The following is a 17,174-nucleotide window of genomic DNA, read 5'->3' on the forward strand; positions in this document are numbered from 1 at the left end:
CAAAGTTACACTGAAAGATTGTATTGCATCTCTATTTACTGTGCATCTCTTCATCTTTCGTACCAAATCCCAGGAGAAATGCAGATGCAGCATCTGTGTTTCTACATACATGTATGATGTCATTGATGGTAGAAGAAGAGTTCAGTAGTACACTGTGGAGCGCAAGTATGAGATATTTTATTATCTCCTCTCCAATCCTGGAGGTGTCTTTAAGTTTAACTCATTCAGGGACATGACTTTCTTTTTAATAAAACAGCTAAAACCTGAGGTTTTTATTTAGAACTTGAAAATGTCCATAATTTTTTTTTATTTCTCAGCCTTTAAAGAAGTAAGAAACATTATATAAAAACCATATGAGAGACTAAATCTTCACCTTTTATTGTAAGTCATTGATTCTTCACTTGTGTGTCTCGAAAGTGGTGATGTGATGCAGACTTGAAAGGTGGCAACGCACAAACAGTGTATCAGGTCTGAATGGGTTAAGGCAGTTTGTCTTGAAAGTTTGATGCTCCAGGTCTTTGATGATAAAATTATGTTGTAGCACAACTACATTTCTTACATAAAGTGGTCAAACAACGGCTGCTCTGTGCTCTCAGTTATTCACAAACTCCATTGATTCACTGTGGATAACGAGTTAACAAGGGCATAAAAGGACCTCCTGCATTTTAATGGGATATCTGAACATGTGCCGATGGTAGTTTGTTAGATTTAGCCTTGCATAAAAACCACGTTAGACAGACGGACCAGACCACAGGCAGTGGTTTGAGCTCCGTTAAAGAAAGAGCTATAAAAGGAAAGTCAGGCAGACGTCCAACAGAGTCTCTCACAATTTATACAAATTTCTCAGATGCTAAACAAGTTTAAGTTCATTAAACAATAGCGGTTCAGACAGGAGACTGGAAGCCGGGGTGGGATAAACAAACTAGTTTGTGGCATGTGCTTTCACACCACATCTAAGGATAAATGGGTTTATAGTTGTTCTGAAAATCTGCTGCCACAGAGAGCTCTTGTAAGTCTCGTCTCTGAAGGCATTCATCCCGCTACCGTAGTTTCAACACACAAAACATAAATTTGAGCGAACTATGTCTGGAAAAGTTTGACAGCAAAGTTGATATCAGGTCTGCTCTCTGTTCCCTGCACACCTGGCCAGCCACCGAGTGAGGTAAGTGTGCTTGTTCAATGTTTGACGCCATCTCAATAATTCTGGGGTTTCAAATGCTGTTTGGTGTTCTGGCAAGCACTTCGTGTGAAACACACAATTAATAAGCATACTGTGTGTTTGTTTTGTGTGCACTATAGGCCTGAATATGCAACATCTGTCACTGCCACCTAATAAAAAAAGTGCTCAATTCAAACAGCAAAGACGTCTAACATTCATGATCATTCATATGGGCTTCATCCACTTTGGGAAGCTTTTAAATTCAAACTAAAACTGGGTTAATACCCTATGGTTTCTGGGGAGTTTAGTGATTGCTAAGCCAACCACAGTTGTATCCCCATATTGGACACAAGGGAGACTCAGCTGAGGGTCATACATCTAAAAAACACAAGTTCTGCATGGCAGCCACAACATCTTTCCCCCATGTTCTTTCTTTAAAGAGCCTCACAAACTGAAAACTGATAATCCAACAAAGGTATGTGTCAGGTAAGTGATGCAGTCAGCAAATTAACAAAAAAAAAAAATAGCCAAATTTAACTTAGAAAATCCGTCTCACTATGCACTCATTATGTTTTACTTCAAGAATAATAGATTACTTCAAAACATACTGATCTTTATTTCTTTTTGATGCTTTTATTGTCGGGACGATTTAAGCAGAGCGGCTATCTATGCTACGATAACACGTTAAAAAAAATACGTACGCGTGATATTATCTGCATTCCCCTAAATCTAAAGTAGAAACAAAGTATGCTGCTTTTCATTCACACCTCATAATTCATGGGCTTTATCAGGAGTGTTATCACTGGATCCCTCTCTTGAGATGAACAAAAGAATTTATGCAAGGTCAAAGTATGTGGATGCAGGATGGAGTAATCTAAAGCAAATGTTTTCAGGGAGAAAAAGAAAGTATAAACGTCACAGTGGGACTTCAGAGACCTCCTGCAATCAGACCAGCCTTGAGCAACATTTGCATACTAACTATATAAAATGGAAAAGACAAATTATCACAATTAACGTCATAATGTGAAGTATATGAATTAAATTGGCACAGTGATTGAGCATTTGGCCTATATCATCATTAGAAAATAGTGGAAAAATATCCAGAGCTCACAGCCTAAGCTGATATTCAAACATTTTGATTTATTCCATTAACTGTTCACAATTTAAAGCCTAGTGAGTTTACTGTTAAAATGGGCCCAAAACCCCCCTTTAGAAATTCATGCATGAAAAAAATGGGAGCAGATTATTCCATTTGATCAAAACCTTTCATTACTTATCGATATGATGGTGATGACAATGCGAATATTGCGCCATATTTATTTTGGGTAAGACAAAATGCTTTCTCAATATTTGTCATCATTATATGAAGGGATGGAGAAAGATTAAGGCAAGAGAAGAAACGGTCAAGCTGGCTTAGTACTGTGAAGATAATCTATTCAGCAAAATGCCAAACAACCATTTTCTTAGCTGCTCTATACATTCTAATGCCCCACTGAGGAGATGGTAATGGGGAAAAACTCATTTTCATTCTTTTGGGCAATAACAATAGGAATCCAATGGTTGAGTCTCTTCATGGTGGACCAATCAGATTTACTAAAGGTCTACAATACTTTGAACAACTGTTCACAATAATTGTGAATCAAAATGTGCTCTTCCAAAACCCCACCTGATCTCAGCAGCTTTCGACTGAGGTCTAAACTAAAAGACATTAAGACCTGACTTTTGCTAATGCACCACAAAGAGAAAAGACCCTGGATACCAGAAGGTCAAAGGATAAAAACTCTGATTATGTCTGGGATAATGTTGATCAATGGTGGTCAATTAAGGGTCATGCACCCCTGTGATATATCTGTCATTGCCCTAAAAGAGCTGATTCTCAGCGAACTGCGAATCACTGAAAAGCCTCTTTGGGCAAAGAAATAAAAAAGGAAGGTAAAATGAAAATACACATGAGCACTGGACTTTAAAACCAGGCCTTGTGCCAAAACGCTGATAAGCACCACACAGCAGAGGTGTTCAGCTGTTGCAATTGGATTCACTGGAAGTCTGGATCGAACCCACAACTATCTCTGACAGTGCTTAACGTATTGATCATCTATATTGATCACAAAATGGCAACGTATTGAGCCAAGCTAAAACCCCTGCGTGGATGTAAGGGGAGGTGTTTTCATTGGAGTGGGCAGGTTTTTCTTTAAAAGTTCTCCTTGTTTGTTCAAAAAGCAAATGGAAAATAGATCCCAAGGATCTCTCTGCTACCAAAGATTCAGAAGAATTCTCAATTTTCAAAATCTAGTTTTAGTTATCTTCTAAAGAATCGGGAGGTTACTAAGACCTTTTGAACTAGGAAAATGTTTGACTGTTTGATGGAAGCTTTCCTAAAGAAATTATAATATTTGCCATACAGCTTAAAGGGGGAGTTAGGCAATTAGTCATCGGGGATTTTTAGATTTGAAATATCAATAAGAAAAATAACAGTAGCTGTAATTCCAAAAGAGTACCATTTATTCATCTCCACATATCACAAAGTCACAGGAGCTCCACATGGAATGAGCCCATGAAACAGAGTAGGAATTAGAGAAGAGTAAATAAGTATATGTGCTCAAGTGCTCGGATTCGAGGACGATCTTTGCAGTTCTCTTAATTCTGCCTCAGATGATCCAGGTTTAAATCTGAGGATTAAATGTGCTTAAATGCTTTCATAAAACTAATAACACCTTAGTCAATTTCTCATCCAATTGCTGATTCTGTGTGAAAACCACTGACGTAACTATGGCAGCAGACACACTTACATTGTGCTGGCATGAATTAAGAGCCGTTTACAAAGTGACTGCAAATGAGATCACTTTGACTAAGGTCAGCCTCTGAACTCAGAACTGTTACTCAAAGTAAAATCTAACATGAACTACACAGGGACATCAATTGGTAGGATGCCAGAGCTGCTCAAAGAAATGGTAATAGAAAGTTGGAATATAAAGATTATATTCCAACTGTCACCAATATTATAGGATGTAACAGTGAGTGAAACGCTGCACTACAGCTTGGTTTTTGTATCAGAACAAATACTTTTCCTGTCAGTACATCAAAAGGAGTATTTTACAGCTCCTCCTCTTGAGCGGATCCTGACGATTCCTTTCAATTTAAAAGTACAAAAAGCTCTGCTGCTGAGACAGTTTGTTCAGTATGACGTCCCTTGACTAATAAGACATTCAAAAGCAGTAATAGTTTAAAAAGGACTAGAGCTGTAGCCCTCGGAAGTTTTCACTACTCTGCAGCTTATGAATTAATGTTTGCTGCAAGAAATAACTTCAAAGTATTGACTTTCAACTGACAATAAGTCTACAGGTGAACATAAGTACAGGTTTTCCTCCTCATTGTGACTAAATGTATGAATGTATTTCTTAATTTAGAGCACACCTGCTTTCACAACCTATTCCTATTTACTGCTAGATTGATAAATACTGCTGTGCTGTTAAGGCCTGCGGTATCTATGAGTCAAGCCAGAGGTGACCTTTGACATCATCTATGCTAATTCTAATATCGCTGCATCGATATTAGAAGCAACAAACATTCTGAACAGGTGACTTATGGACAAGCAACCACAACAAGGTCTTGATAAGACAACTGGAGGCGAGGTGGAGAAATTTTTAAAACACTTAGAAACGATTCTTTTTTTAAATTTTTACCCTTTAATCCACTGTGTTTACTTTCAGTTTTACTCACTGTTTACACATGTTGTAAATGCTACTCAATGACAGCGTTCAGACACTCCAAATTACATCTTTAAACAGCTAAAAAATTAAATGAAAGGAAGAATGACCTGTAGTTGAAAATGTTGAAGTTAACTTTTCAGATGCTGGTCCTAGGATCAGCCAGAAAAAAAACCAATATACTGTATTAACAATAGATAACAATTTCAGCAAGAAACTGCCTTGGTTGAAAAGGGGGATAACGTGAAAAAGCATTTTCAACAAGACACTGACCCAAGCCGTAATTTTCCAGCACTTGAGGACACTGAAAGCACTCTTCAACAAATTTTTGAAGTCTAATAGAGTTATGCCTCACTCTGTGTTTGACAGACATTTTTGCTGTGCAGAGACATTTCTAAAGCTTTACAGCTTTCTAAGCTTCAAATCAGTTTTCTCATTGTGCAATGCATTGCTGGGGAACAGTGTTAGTGTACATCGCTCTCTAAATCAAACGTACTTTAAAAAATACTTTGTCATTTTAATCAGCACGCAGCGTGGATTTGAGACTCAGCATTTATAGCATTTGCATGCTAGTATTTGCTGTTTTCTAAGTACTATAAAGGAGACAAAATAAAAATTCTATCAGTGTTGCCTTTCTCTACTCCTGACTTTTCCTTTAACTCCTTAGCACATGTCACCAGGGGATACAAGCACAAGATCTTTTGGACAATCTATTTAGTCAATAGTTGTTGATGTAAATGTTGATTCATCAAGTAACTTAATTGGTAAAACCTTAATCTGTTAGTGGACCTGCAAGAAAAGTAATGGTTTTATTGATGTTGTTGGAATTCATGCTAAGCACAGTCTGGGCCACATGTCATGGTAATCAATTAAACTGCTTTACAGAATATTTGACATAAAACCAAAAATGTTAAGCTCATGGTGGCTTTGCAGAAAAAGTCAAAGTACCTCCTGAATTAGTACGATTTTGTTCACATTCATCGCATTTCAAACTTCACAGGCTCAAGGTTCATCAAATGGGAATAATTTTAATATGATAACATACTAGAAAAAAAACCCCACATACACAGAATCATTACAGAAAGCAGCTTTATGATGAATCATTGAGTCAGAAAATAACATTAAACATAAGCTTTCTTATAAAAAATACAAAATCACTCAACAAACATGTCAGCATTATTAGAAAGTAGTCTGTGTAAGCCTGCTTTATCTGTAGTTTGACCACATTCGTGGAGAATTGTGTTGCGTCAATGAGCTCTGAACAGAGACACCTTACATGCAGACGCACAAAGCATGTGTAAGAGAGCGGTTAATTGTGCATCCAACATGGAGCACTGGGAAAGTGTTCAAGACATTTGACCTTATTACAGAGGCGAAGGATATTATAACACTATTTTAAATCAGAAATTTTCAGACATTTGTCTTATTTGATAAAAAAAAAATCAAGACAACACTCTTCTTGGCCATATGTTTGATATCACGTTCTACACCGCGCAGGGGAAAAAACAATTGTAAGGTGCTGCTAGAGAAATCCCTCCTCAGATTAAAGACCATCTAGACAAATAGTACGTAACTTTTCCATAAGAGTAAACTCTATCCTGCCCGAACTTTCCACTTGACTTTTTCGATTTATCTTTTTAATTAAAAGAAACTGTTTTTTTTTCATCCCTGTCATGTATCTCCATCCATTGCTTAAAAAAACAGCAGGGCTGTTATTCAAAAATGAGAAAAAAAAACAAAAACATTAAAGCTTTTTATCCATAGTGAGAAAAAGGGGCTGAAAGACACAGAAAAACAAAAACAAAGAGCCCCTCTGCATTTCAAAGGTTTGAGAATTCAAGTACCCTTTTGTTGCTTCATTTTAGCCGTCCCTCCCTCCACCAGTTCCCACATCGCTCACTTTCCCTATGATGACACACTGCAGTAATTAGTGCGGAAGTTGAGAAGGTGATAATCCTGGATAAGAGACCTCCCAGATCTATTCCAAACAGAACAGCCCATTATTGACCTGACAGAGCAATCATCGGCTCACAAGTGAAATAATGGTAACACGAGACTTCTCAGGGTGAGCTGGTGAGATTTACTTGTGTGTCCTATACCCATCCTGTGGGAGCAACTGTGGAAAAGCCAATTCTAGTCTTGTCCGGCGCAGATTTGGGCATTATGTTTCAGAGCTATGGGGATTTGAGCTTGGAGGATTTGGGGATTAACAGGAACTTATCACACATGCCACCTAACTGAAATATGTGGGGGAGATGGGGTTCAATGAAATGGATATCAGACATGCTAGTAAAATAGTTTAATTCGATCAGCTGGTCAGTACTTCATTCAACCAGTTTGATCCTATCCCTAGTATTAATGGAAGGATTGTCATGACATTTTTGTACACACATGTAGGGCTCCCAGATGATGATTCTTACTGACTTTAAAGATCAACATTATTAATAGAGCTGCTGGCATACCTTTGCTTTATTCATAACATTTACTTACCCACAAGTCACCGTATCCTACTGCCACGACTGTTAGAATCTAATTTCCTAACTGTAATGTCAACAGGCAGCATATTTCACCATTTTCAATAATCCAGTTCAGGGTCACAGGGGGGCTGGAGTCTATCCGAGCTGCCACTGGGCAAGAGGCAGGGCACACCCTGGATGGGTCATCAGTCCATCAAAGGGCCACACAGACATAAAAGAGACAATGACAACTAATGACGTCCTCACTTACACCTGGGGTCAATTGTAGAATCACCAATTAACTTCACATGTTTTTGGATGGTGGCAGGAATCATGAATTGATCTAGTGGATAATTGTTACAGCACAAGTAGTGTCAGTAGCTGGGTTTCCACTCACGACAGAGGAAATTGGAAGCTGACTAGGCTGAAGCGAATAAACTAGGCTGTGTAGTGTAACAAGAGGGTGGCACTATAGATTACAGACTGCATTATTCCATAGAAGTAGGTAAATGGTAACTGCTAAATGGACTGCATTTATATAGCGCTTCTCTGTTCAAGCTGACCACTCAAAGTGCTCTTACACTACAAGCCATAAGCTGAGAAATGTGAGTGTAAGTGCTTCGTTTATTACTGAAAGTAATTAAATCCATAGCTATAAATTGACAGAAATTGTTTATATCTATATTGTGGGTTTGTGACTTTACTGATTTAGTTTGCCTAGTTAGTACATTTAATTTAAACTGGTTTGAGCTGTCATTCAGCAATGCTGAGCATTAAATACTGCTTTTTGTGTTATAATCTTAAAACCTAATTTCTAGTTGCATTTGGACACATTTTAATTGGTGTAGCCAACTCAGAGCATTAATATACACAATGATACTTTACATGGATAGTGTGAGAGCACTCCAACACTACAGGAGAGGATCGAGAGGTCAAACCTACTCTAGTTCACTCTTTCAAAGAATGTTCATCTTGTAAAATATCATTTCGAAACAGCCTCTATCTCCTCCATCCAGTTTCAACAATATAAGGCTGATGTTTGAAGAGCAGGGCTGGATCCAGTAAACAACATCTTGGAGTAAACACACAGACAAAGATGTGTGTGACCTTTCTGTTGAGAAATTACTGATGTTGTGCAACCTGGTGTTTCAGCCTGCTGTGAGACTGTGAGTCTCGCACCCAAATCATGATGTTGCATCTGCCCACTTTCGTGTTTTGTCCTCTCTCTCATCCAAACTAACCTAATATTTTTTTGAGAAGGAGGGTCTGTCGGAAGAAAAGAAACGAACAAGCAGCTGCTTACCTGAAGAATTCTTATGTTCTCCAGCATGGGAGTATATGAATGTAAGTGAAAGCACACGTTTTATTATGCTACACCTACAGCCACACATTCATTTAAAATGGGAGAATTGATAATTGCATGTTTGCTCTCCTCTCAAATCCACAATCTGCTGTCACTCTGTATTACAGAATAAACATCTACAGCTTGCCTTTAAAAGATAAGCTGTGACAGGAGTGAGTTTATGTTCTTTTCTGCTTGACATCTATTCATTATTCCTTTCTTCCTCCCTTTGCTTTAAAGTTTTTTTTTTCTTCTCATCGCACATGAAATTGTCCACCAAAGTACACACAATTCACAGGAGGTATGACACATTCAGTCACTGCGGTAAAGGTAGGGGGCTGCTCTCACATCTGGCTCTGTGTCAGCCTGATGCAGATTGAGAGGGAATGCATCCACCCTCATCCATCACACACGTGACTGACAGACTGCTGTTTATCAGGACTCTGCAGGTGGTGGACCTCAGCAGTTTTACCATACATCTCGAACAATTTCACTTTCTTGTCCACCTGTCCTTTTTCTTCACTTCCTCACTAATGACATGTGGAATTCCTCAGGGCACTATTCCGTGTGAGGCCGTTAGTTTTTATCATCCCGAGTTGCCGCTGGTTTTATATTGTGTTATGTTGCCATCTCATAACATCATCTAATCTGTTATATCTGCAATACTGTCATCCATAGGCGGAGCAAGAGAAAGCTAAATCATACTAATGGCTGTAATGACCAATGATGCTTATCAGAGGGAGGCGTTTCAAACTGTGCTCTTCCTTCCCTCATGGCCAACAAATCAATGCCGGCCTGTCCTCAAAATGCCAAGCAACAGCCACCCCAAGGCTTGGAAAGATAAACCAGGGAGAGGTTATTTTCTGAATGGATTGAGCAGAAAGTTTTTTTTTATCTCTTTTTTAAACTTATATGGCAGTCACATGTCAGCCTTCCACCACATACTGGACAATGGGTTTGAGTTACTTCTTAGGAAAGTGTGCTGAAAGCTGTGCAATACTCTTCAGAGACTGAAGGGAAAATGCTTGAATTTCTCTGTGTTTAAGGGCTCTCAGGGCAGGCTTTGTTTTCCGTTCCACCAGTTTGTTTAGACAACAAAGACATTCTAATCTTTCTAATTAATTCTGTGTGATGGTGCAGCCTGACCAGCTGATATCCTCAAATCTAATCCAGGTCATTTGGCTCTGTCTCTAATCATTTATTGAGTTTCCTACACCCAGAAAAAAAAAAAAAAGATCAAATCCCCAGAAAACCGGTTGATAGGCAAAGGAGAAACAAAGAATAGAGACTGAGAGCCATAGACAGACTTTTAAACATAGATGGCTTGATTCTTGTCCTTGTGGGATTCCATTTATAGTTGCAACTGAGTTCTAAAAAGTAAATAACTCTTCAGATACGAACACAAAAACATTTTTCTCAAAGGTGCTGAATTCTCATTAAGCAACTACTCTGAAAGCTATTGAGAAGGCAGCTGCCAAGATTACTAATCACATCACTTTTCATTTGTAGAATTTTTTCATTGACTGCTGTTCGAAAATTCAGGTACACCAATATATATAAAGAGATATTCTGTCAAGAAACAAAAATCACTTTGCGATTCATCCTGATGTTAAAATAACAGATGTTTAAACAAAACCGACCTTTGGGAAGATGAACAGCACAACCCAAATTTATCGAAACCATGTCTGAATACTACATTGGCATAAATCCTCAAAATATTCCCCTTTTCTCTGTGCTAGTAGACAACAACTGAGTCTAACCATTTCTGAGGCATTGTACTTTTTTAAAGCACTTTCAATTGCAGAATATTTTCTCTCAAAAATACGCTGTAGTGTACCATGGCTTCAAGGGCAGGACATACTTAAAAGGACATCTTCTAAATGCTTCCAGAGGAAGTCCTTTTTTTCTGATGCATCACTTAATTCAGTAACTGCTAACACAACAGTTTTTGAAGACTGGCCATGTAGCTGATTGCAGCTGAAGTGCTGGCACACACAGACATAATCTGGCACCAAAGGATTGAAAGCAAGTCAGCTTTGGTCCATCTAAGGCTGACAGTTTTGGCAGTAGAAGTAGCAGTGGCAGAGTTTTGGGTGATGCAGAGTTTGGATGAGAATCGATTTCAGTCAGCAGGACTCAGGCTAGCTCTGGGATGGAGTCAACTCATGGCTCCCGTCCAAGTCTGGCTCAATCTGGCAAGACACCCATCACAAATCTGGCTTAGGTTAAGTTACCATTTGCGTGGGATTTAGGTCACTGTTAAGCCAAACCATTATGGCTAAATATTTATTTATGGAAGGAGTATTCTGCTCAGCGAATGTGTAAAAACATCTTTCACCAAAACCTCTTCATTTGATATATTTTAGCTATGCAACACGGCACTCAAGATGTAAAATGAAGAATCCATTTTGAATTTCAAGAAAGGTCTTTTCAGACATGATTAAGCAGCTTTTCTTCCCTCTCATGTATCTCAGATGTTTTGAAGAAACTCTAGAGTAAGAAACTTTGGATAACTTTGTTATTCACAAACCAAATGCAATCTGTCCGATTCCTCTAAAAAACAGATTATAAACCAAATTAATCCACCTCTACCTGTGCATTCCTTCACAAAACCGCAGCGGACATAAGTCACATTAAGAGTGATATTTAGGTCATCCAAATAACATCAACAATTTTAACTAAAAAAACTAGTTATTCAATCTGATTATTTTGATTGTAGATACCCAAGTATATTTGTGTACGCCACAAGCTATTTTTAACGTACCACAGAGAATTTAATCAGAATTAAACTTTTCTGACATGCAAATAGTGGGTCTGCGGACTAAATTGCAGAGAAAATAAGAGGAAAAAATGCTGTTTTCCCAAATTTATTGATCACATTCTATTCATTCTGCAGATAAAAGATGGGCAAGAGGATGAGATTACATTAAATGCTTCCATGTAAATGCAAGGAGTGACAAAATAGAATTACAGCTCATATCCCTCTGGGCTGAGTAGACAGAGGTAGACAAGGAGTAAGTGAGAGGTAGGCTGAGGGGTCACCCCTTCTGCATGTGTTATTTTCATGTTATCCAGATGAAAATGAGAGGCGCTGACTAAAAATACAGCAGAAAATGTCCACTAAAAAACATCTGTGTTAGTGTGGAAATGACCTTGAAAATGGTCCATATAAACAAGGCTATTGTTTTCACGGAAGATTGATGAGGGTTCTTATTCAGACACACAGGCAGTCAGATTAACGGGAAGGAGTGCATGACTTAAGGAGGTTAGAGACACTGTAAATGTTTTCTGATCTGATCTAACTGTGGGATGATAACCAAAGCCACAACACCTCAGTGTTCAACGAATGAGTTTCCTCTCTGACACTGCTGAAGTTACAATTGAGTTAGGCCTTGATAAAAGAACAACAGACAAACAAAAATAACTAACTGGTTTAAAGCGAGGGAGTGACTGGTTTGGTTAAAATATGTCAATGTGATTGTCAGGCAGCAGTATTTCATGTCAAAGTACTACACTTTGTGAAGACCATGCAGTAACTCCAACCTTCTTCTCCTTCTGACTTTATCTGAAGACTATTTCGTCATTGACTATTTCATCATATTTCTGCTGTGTCTCACTAATCTCAGTAAGTGGACTACTGCTGGGAGTACTGTGCAAGCTAACAGCTCTGAGTCAGTTTGGCTGCTGGAGCTAGAAGCATCTGAAGTACCATTATAATACCATTATGATATTTCCATATGCATACGACCTTGTATAATTCCTTCAGCTTTCTTGAGAATCGCTCTTTGGTTAAAAGATGTGGGATTTTTTTCATGCTGTGCTTTCTTGGGCATAAATACAGAATGCATTGTATATGTAAATGTATGGCTAATTGCACCCAAATGAATTGATCACTGCTCAACAGAGGCAGGAGAGACAGGTGTCAGCTCAAAGTGGATGAAGTTGTGGGAGGGGCCAGATTAGCACATTCATGGTTTTGCATTCACTGAATGAGAAGGTAGAAGTAGAGTCATATCCCAAACACTTTTGAAGAGATGAGAGAAAATTTAAACATTTTAGATGGACAATTTGAGGGTTCACAGATTAATTATATAGGGTTCATAACTACCTCAGTGGCACTTTAAGATAATGGAGATAATGATGCCAGCTATGGAGAGAAGAACACAATGAGGTGCAACTAGTAACTGGAACAGTATTTACTATAAATTAAACTAAATTATACATAATTGAATTTTATATATATATATATAATAAAATCTCTCTGCATTAACTCACAGGCCATGGACGCTAGCTTACAGCACGTAGCATGATCTAGACATTGTAGGGTGGAGCAAAGCTGTAATAAACATTTCAGATAGAGACAGGAGTCAATATGATGCTGACATCAAAGAGACTGCCCTATTTCAACATTCACACTACCCCTTAAAACTATTTTGACTCCCTTTATGTATATATGCGCTAACCCTGAGAGAGAAAGCTTTAATGACCCCTACACTGAGCTGATGTGCACAGAAACATCTCCTGAGCTGCATCTGTGGGTAATTTGTAGGGATGATTGATCAGAATTTGCATATTATGATTAATCATATATCGACTGCATTGTTTTTATTAGTACCAAGTATGTAACAATAAACAGAATGTGCCTTTAGCAAAAAATAAGTAGCTGTAGGGCTTTGTTGTATTTGACATTTGCAGGGTGAAATTACACTACTTCAATTTTCTTACAATGAAATTAAGAGATATTTGGTAGGTGGTTGACCTTATCTGTCATCAAAGCTGCCTGTATTACCACTAAAGATTGAACATCATCTTGTCCTTTGCAAAGCCTATTTATCCAGCCTTTTCTTGTTTTATCTTTGACATTTTGCCTTGCTACAACAGCAACATAAAACATTGCATTGTTTGGCTGTCTCTTGCACACAGTTATTGCGGTCTTATCCACTTAGCAGATTAAATTTAGCAGCCGAATAAAAAACAAGATCCTGTTGTTGGTTCGTGTTTACAACCTAGAGATGAAGCTGTATCCTCCTGGATGTTAAACTCATCTGTACATCCGACAGCAGCCTCATTTCCTTTTATTGTTCTATCTGAGCAGAAAATCTAAAAAAAAACAAAAAAAACCCACAAACTCTTATTTCCCTTCTACCTATTTTTGGTGTGCACCGCACAGCATGACAATGAGCTTATGCACATTATAGCACCACATATATCCTAAAGAAACATATTTTAAATCAAGCATAAGCGCTCTACATATTACGCTCAGATGACCGGCTTGTGGCTCCCCATCTGCAGCACCACATGAAGATCAAGATGTCAAAGAAGAGACATTTTCACAGTTATGTTGCATACTCACCCTCGTCACCAGCGTGTTGTAAAGCTGTGGACAGGCACCATACGCGGAGAGTCAAGATCAGAAAGGCAAAGTTCCTCCGCCGCCTCCAGCTCATCTTGCCCGGGCTCGTTGGGGTGAAACGGGGCAAAACGCTCCGGTCAGACAGCGTTATTAATGCAGCGCCGCCAGATACTTCCCACGGGATGAAGACACGGGTCAAAGAGGTTCACGGAAAATTAAAGGGGGGGGGGGGGGACGAAAATAAAACGGCTTCACCACCCTGAATCGACAACGAAATGCAGCAGACTGTCACTCCCAAGAAAGAAGCTGTCAAAAAACTTTTCCTTCGACCAATCAACATATAGCAGCAATGTGTGTGGGGGGGGCATCCAGAGGCATGTATTAGCTCAGTGTTTTTTTTTTTTTTTTTTGTGCGTGTGTTTTTTTGTTGCGTGGATGTGTTGCTCATGTGAGGATTAAATTAGACAGCATCAGCAAAGGCTGAGCAGGAGGATGTTGGAGAGTGGAGTCAAACAGCGGACTTGCCACCCCTCAAGTAACAGAGCAGAAACACTTTGCCATGTGCGCTTTGGACTCTGCTGGGCCCTAAAGCCCGTATGAGTGGAAAAATCAGTATTTTAAATTTAAATTAAGCACAAGGGCGATAGAAACACAATACCAACCGAATTTACTATCAATATATAAACAGGATCTAGCTTTCAAAGATCTACGTTGCCTCACATTTATTGATTATGTGCAATGATGTGAGCACGTTCACATGACACTAGTCATGTTCACAGTCCAAACAGAACTGGACTTTATGTGAACATACTAGTCCCACCGAAACTGTACAAAATTGAGTTTGCGATTAGGGACTGAATCACTTCTTCTTCAGGTTTCCATCTTCTATTCTTTACAGCTAAACTTTAGTCTGAATCTGAGTTGCATGGAGCATGACAAAACAAGGATAAAGTAATTAGCATGATATGAATTTCTTACAGTATATTACGGCAGCATATCCACCAATATGGTTCTGCTTAATCACTGTGGATGGCGGTAAATCAGTGCAAAGACTTAAAGTAAAGACATAGTATGAAGACCTAAAGTAAGAGTTTAATTATTTTTTGTTCTAGATATAGCCTAACTATAATTTGTCATACCCATAATATCGTTAATAAACATTGGGCTAGTTTGTTTTGTCTCTGTCTTTCTTTCTGTGGTGTTTTTTTTAATTATTTTTTTATCAAATAGATCCACAGCGCATTAAGTACACTGACTCTTTCCTTAACTTACTCTTTCTGATATATCATGGATGCAACCTCAGGCATACAACAAAGTATAATACAAATGCAGCTTTGAAAAGGATAGGGCCCAAGGGGTGTCAGTAAGTTTAACCACGCCATTCCCATTGAATCCTGAGCTCCATTTTCCAATTTTGTTTGGGATTTTTTCTCACTAAGATTTCATTTAAAAAATACAATGCATTTACGTTGAACTTCACTGTAAAACCTGCATTTCTAATGAGGGAGGCCAAAAATAAGATATTGATTGAACTAAGAGGATTTGATTTTCATGAAAACTCCACGTTAAGTTTAAACATCCCTGGGATGAAATTGTCTCCTCTCTATCTTTGTGTACAGACACACACAAACTGTCATTACTTTGGTCCCATCTGTGTTTTGTGCTAGCTACCTGGTATGGTTTAGCCTAATCTGTTTAGTGTGTTTGCTGCAGGCAAAAACTCACAGATGTCTCTGTGCAGCCTTTATTTTACCCCACATTTCCACAGAGGCTACAAACTGTAAAAGGAAAATCTGCAGGGCTTTGGCTGAATTGACTTATGTCTGAACTGCATCCTTTAAATCCTACAGTTTGCCTTTAGGTTCAATTTCTTTCTGAAGAGATTTATTACACCATTTTCATTGTTGTTTAACTATATCTGTTGAGCTGAGTATCTTTTGTCTTTTTGAAAGACCACCTGGCCTTCTATGTTAATGAATTCAAGGCCTTAATACTTGTAAATATTGTAGATTTTAGTTAAGGAGACTGTTTTTATCTGTTACTGACAACACAATTGCACAGAGCCACAACAACAAAAAATGACGGAAGAGGCTCAATGTTCAGATATTTCTGACAGTAAAATGTCTAAGGACTTGCGATCACTGGCCCTACAAGGATGTACAAAAGTACATAGTCTTTTCCTTTCTAAGCCACTATATCAACATAACCTCAGGGCAGTTGAGTCAGTCTAGCCAGTGGAAGAGCCTCAGAGCACAAAGTCCATATAGCATATAGAGATAGCAATGTGACACGCAGACACATGATGTCTCAGAGAGAGGGAGGCTGACTTCAAGAGCCTGTCTCCTTCTATATAGCTCCTGTCAGTCAGCGCCGATCATCTGAAACCTGCCTGCACTGAATGAGAACAGGTTTCCCATGCTTAGTAACCTTTAGATCTTTGTTGGTAACACACACTTGATATCAACACTGTTTACTACACTCATGGGCCGAAATCTATTATTTACCTTCTGTTGCAACTGACAGATTGCTTTCATTACAGAGGAGAATGAAATACAGAGATGAGTACAATTAAGAGTTTTATAATCATTCAATCATTAAATGCTGTGTACATTTACACCAAAGCAACCCCCACACAAAAACTGTGCAACCAAAGTTTTGGATGCTCAGAGTGTGTCTTGCTGAGACCTTGCTGCTCATACCCTTCCCCTGCTCTCTCCTCATCCTAGCAGGCTCTGTTTGAATGCTATACTTGTCAGTCACCTTTACACGCTATATATGGACTGAGGTCCCAGTCTGTACTCAGGACGCTCTTTCTACAATGTCATTTATGGTTTGGAGCTCTGTGACAAAGGCCTCTTTCAGAGGCGCTATGTGTCTCCTGAGTTCGATTAGCTTGAAATTCCACTTTTCCAGATGGGAGGTTCCAGCTCGAGGCAGACATGAATCCACTGATGAAACGTAGTCTCACTCTTATATAGAATTTATATAATACTTTACCAATGACAGAGTCAAGGTGATCTGCTCAAAGCACCCAGGCTATTTTTCCAGGAAAATGACCGTGCTTCCACACATCATTTCCTTGGGATGCTTTTTTCTAACTGTACTTACACTTCACTCGAGATATTACATTGCTAATAAGAACCGAAATATTTGGAAA

At 38.6% G+C, this 17,174-nt stretch overlaps 2 protein-coding genes across 2 annotated transcripts in view; one reads left to right on the plus strand and one right to left on the minus strand.

Annotated features, from left to right (window-relative positions):
- Positions 1-14,455, minus strand: part of adam12b (ADAM metallopeptidase domain 12b) — an 86,291-nt gene extending 71,836 nt beyond the window's left edge. The window contains exon 1 of the mRNA XM_072390836.1: positions 14,018-14,455. Within this exon, the coding sequence (XP_072246937.1) occupies positions 14,018-14,111 (94 nt within the window). The 5' untranslated portion in view covers positions 14,112-14,455. The remainder of the gene's footprint in view (positions 1-14,017) is intronic.
- Positions 1-17,174, plus strand: part of edrf1 (erythroid differentiation regulatory factor 1) — a 447,039-nt gene that overhangs the window by 89,147 nt on the left and 340,718 nt on the right. The gene's annotated exons all lie outside the window — the stretch shown is intronic.

The sequence above is a fragment of the Leuresthes tenuis genome, unplaced genomic scaffold, assembly GCF_036924035.1.
Source record: "Leuresthes tenuis unplaced genomic scaffold, fLeuTen1.0.hap1 SCAF_8, whole genome shotgun sequence".
NCBI lineage: Eukaryota > Metazoa > Chordata > Actinopteri > Atheriniformes > Atherinopsidae > Leuresthes > Leuresthes tenuis.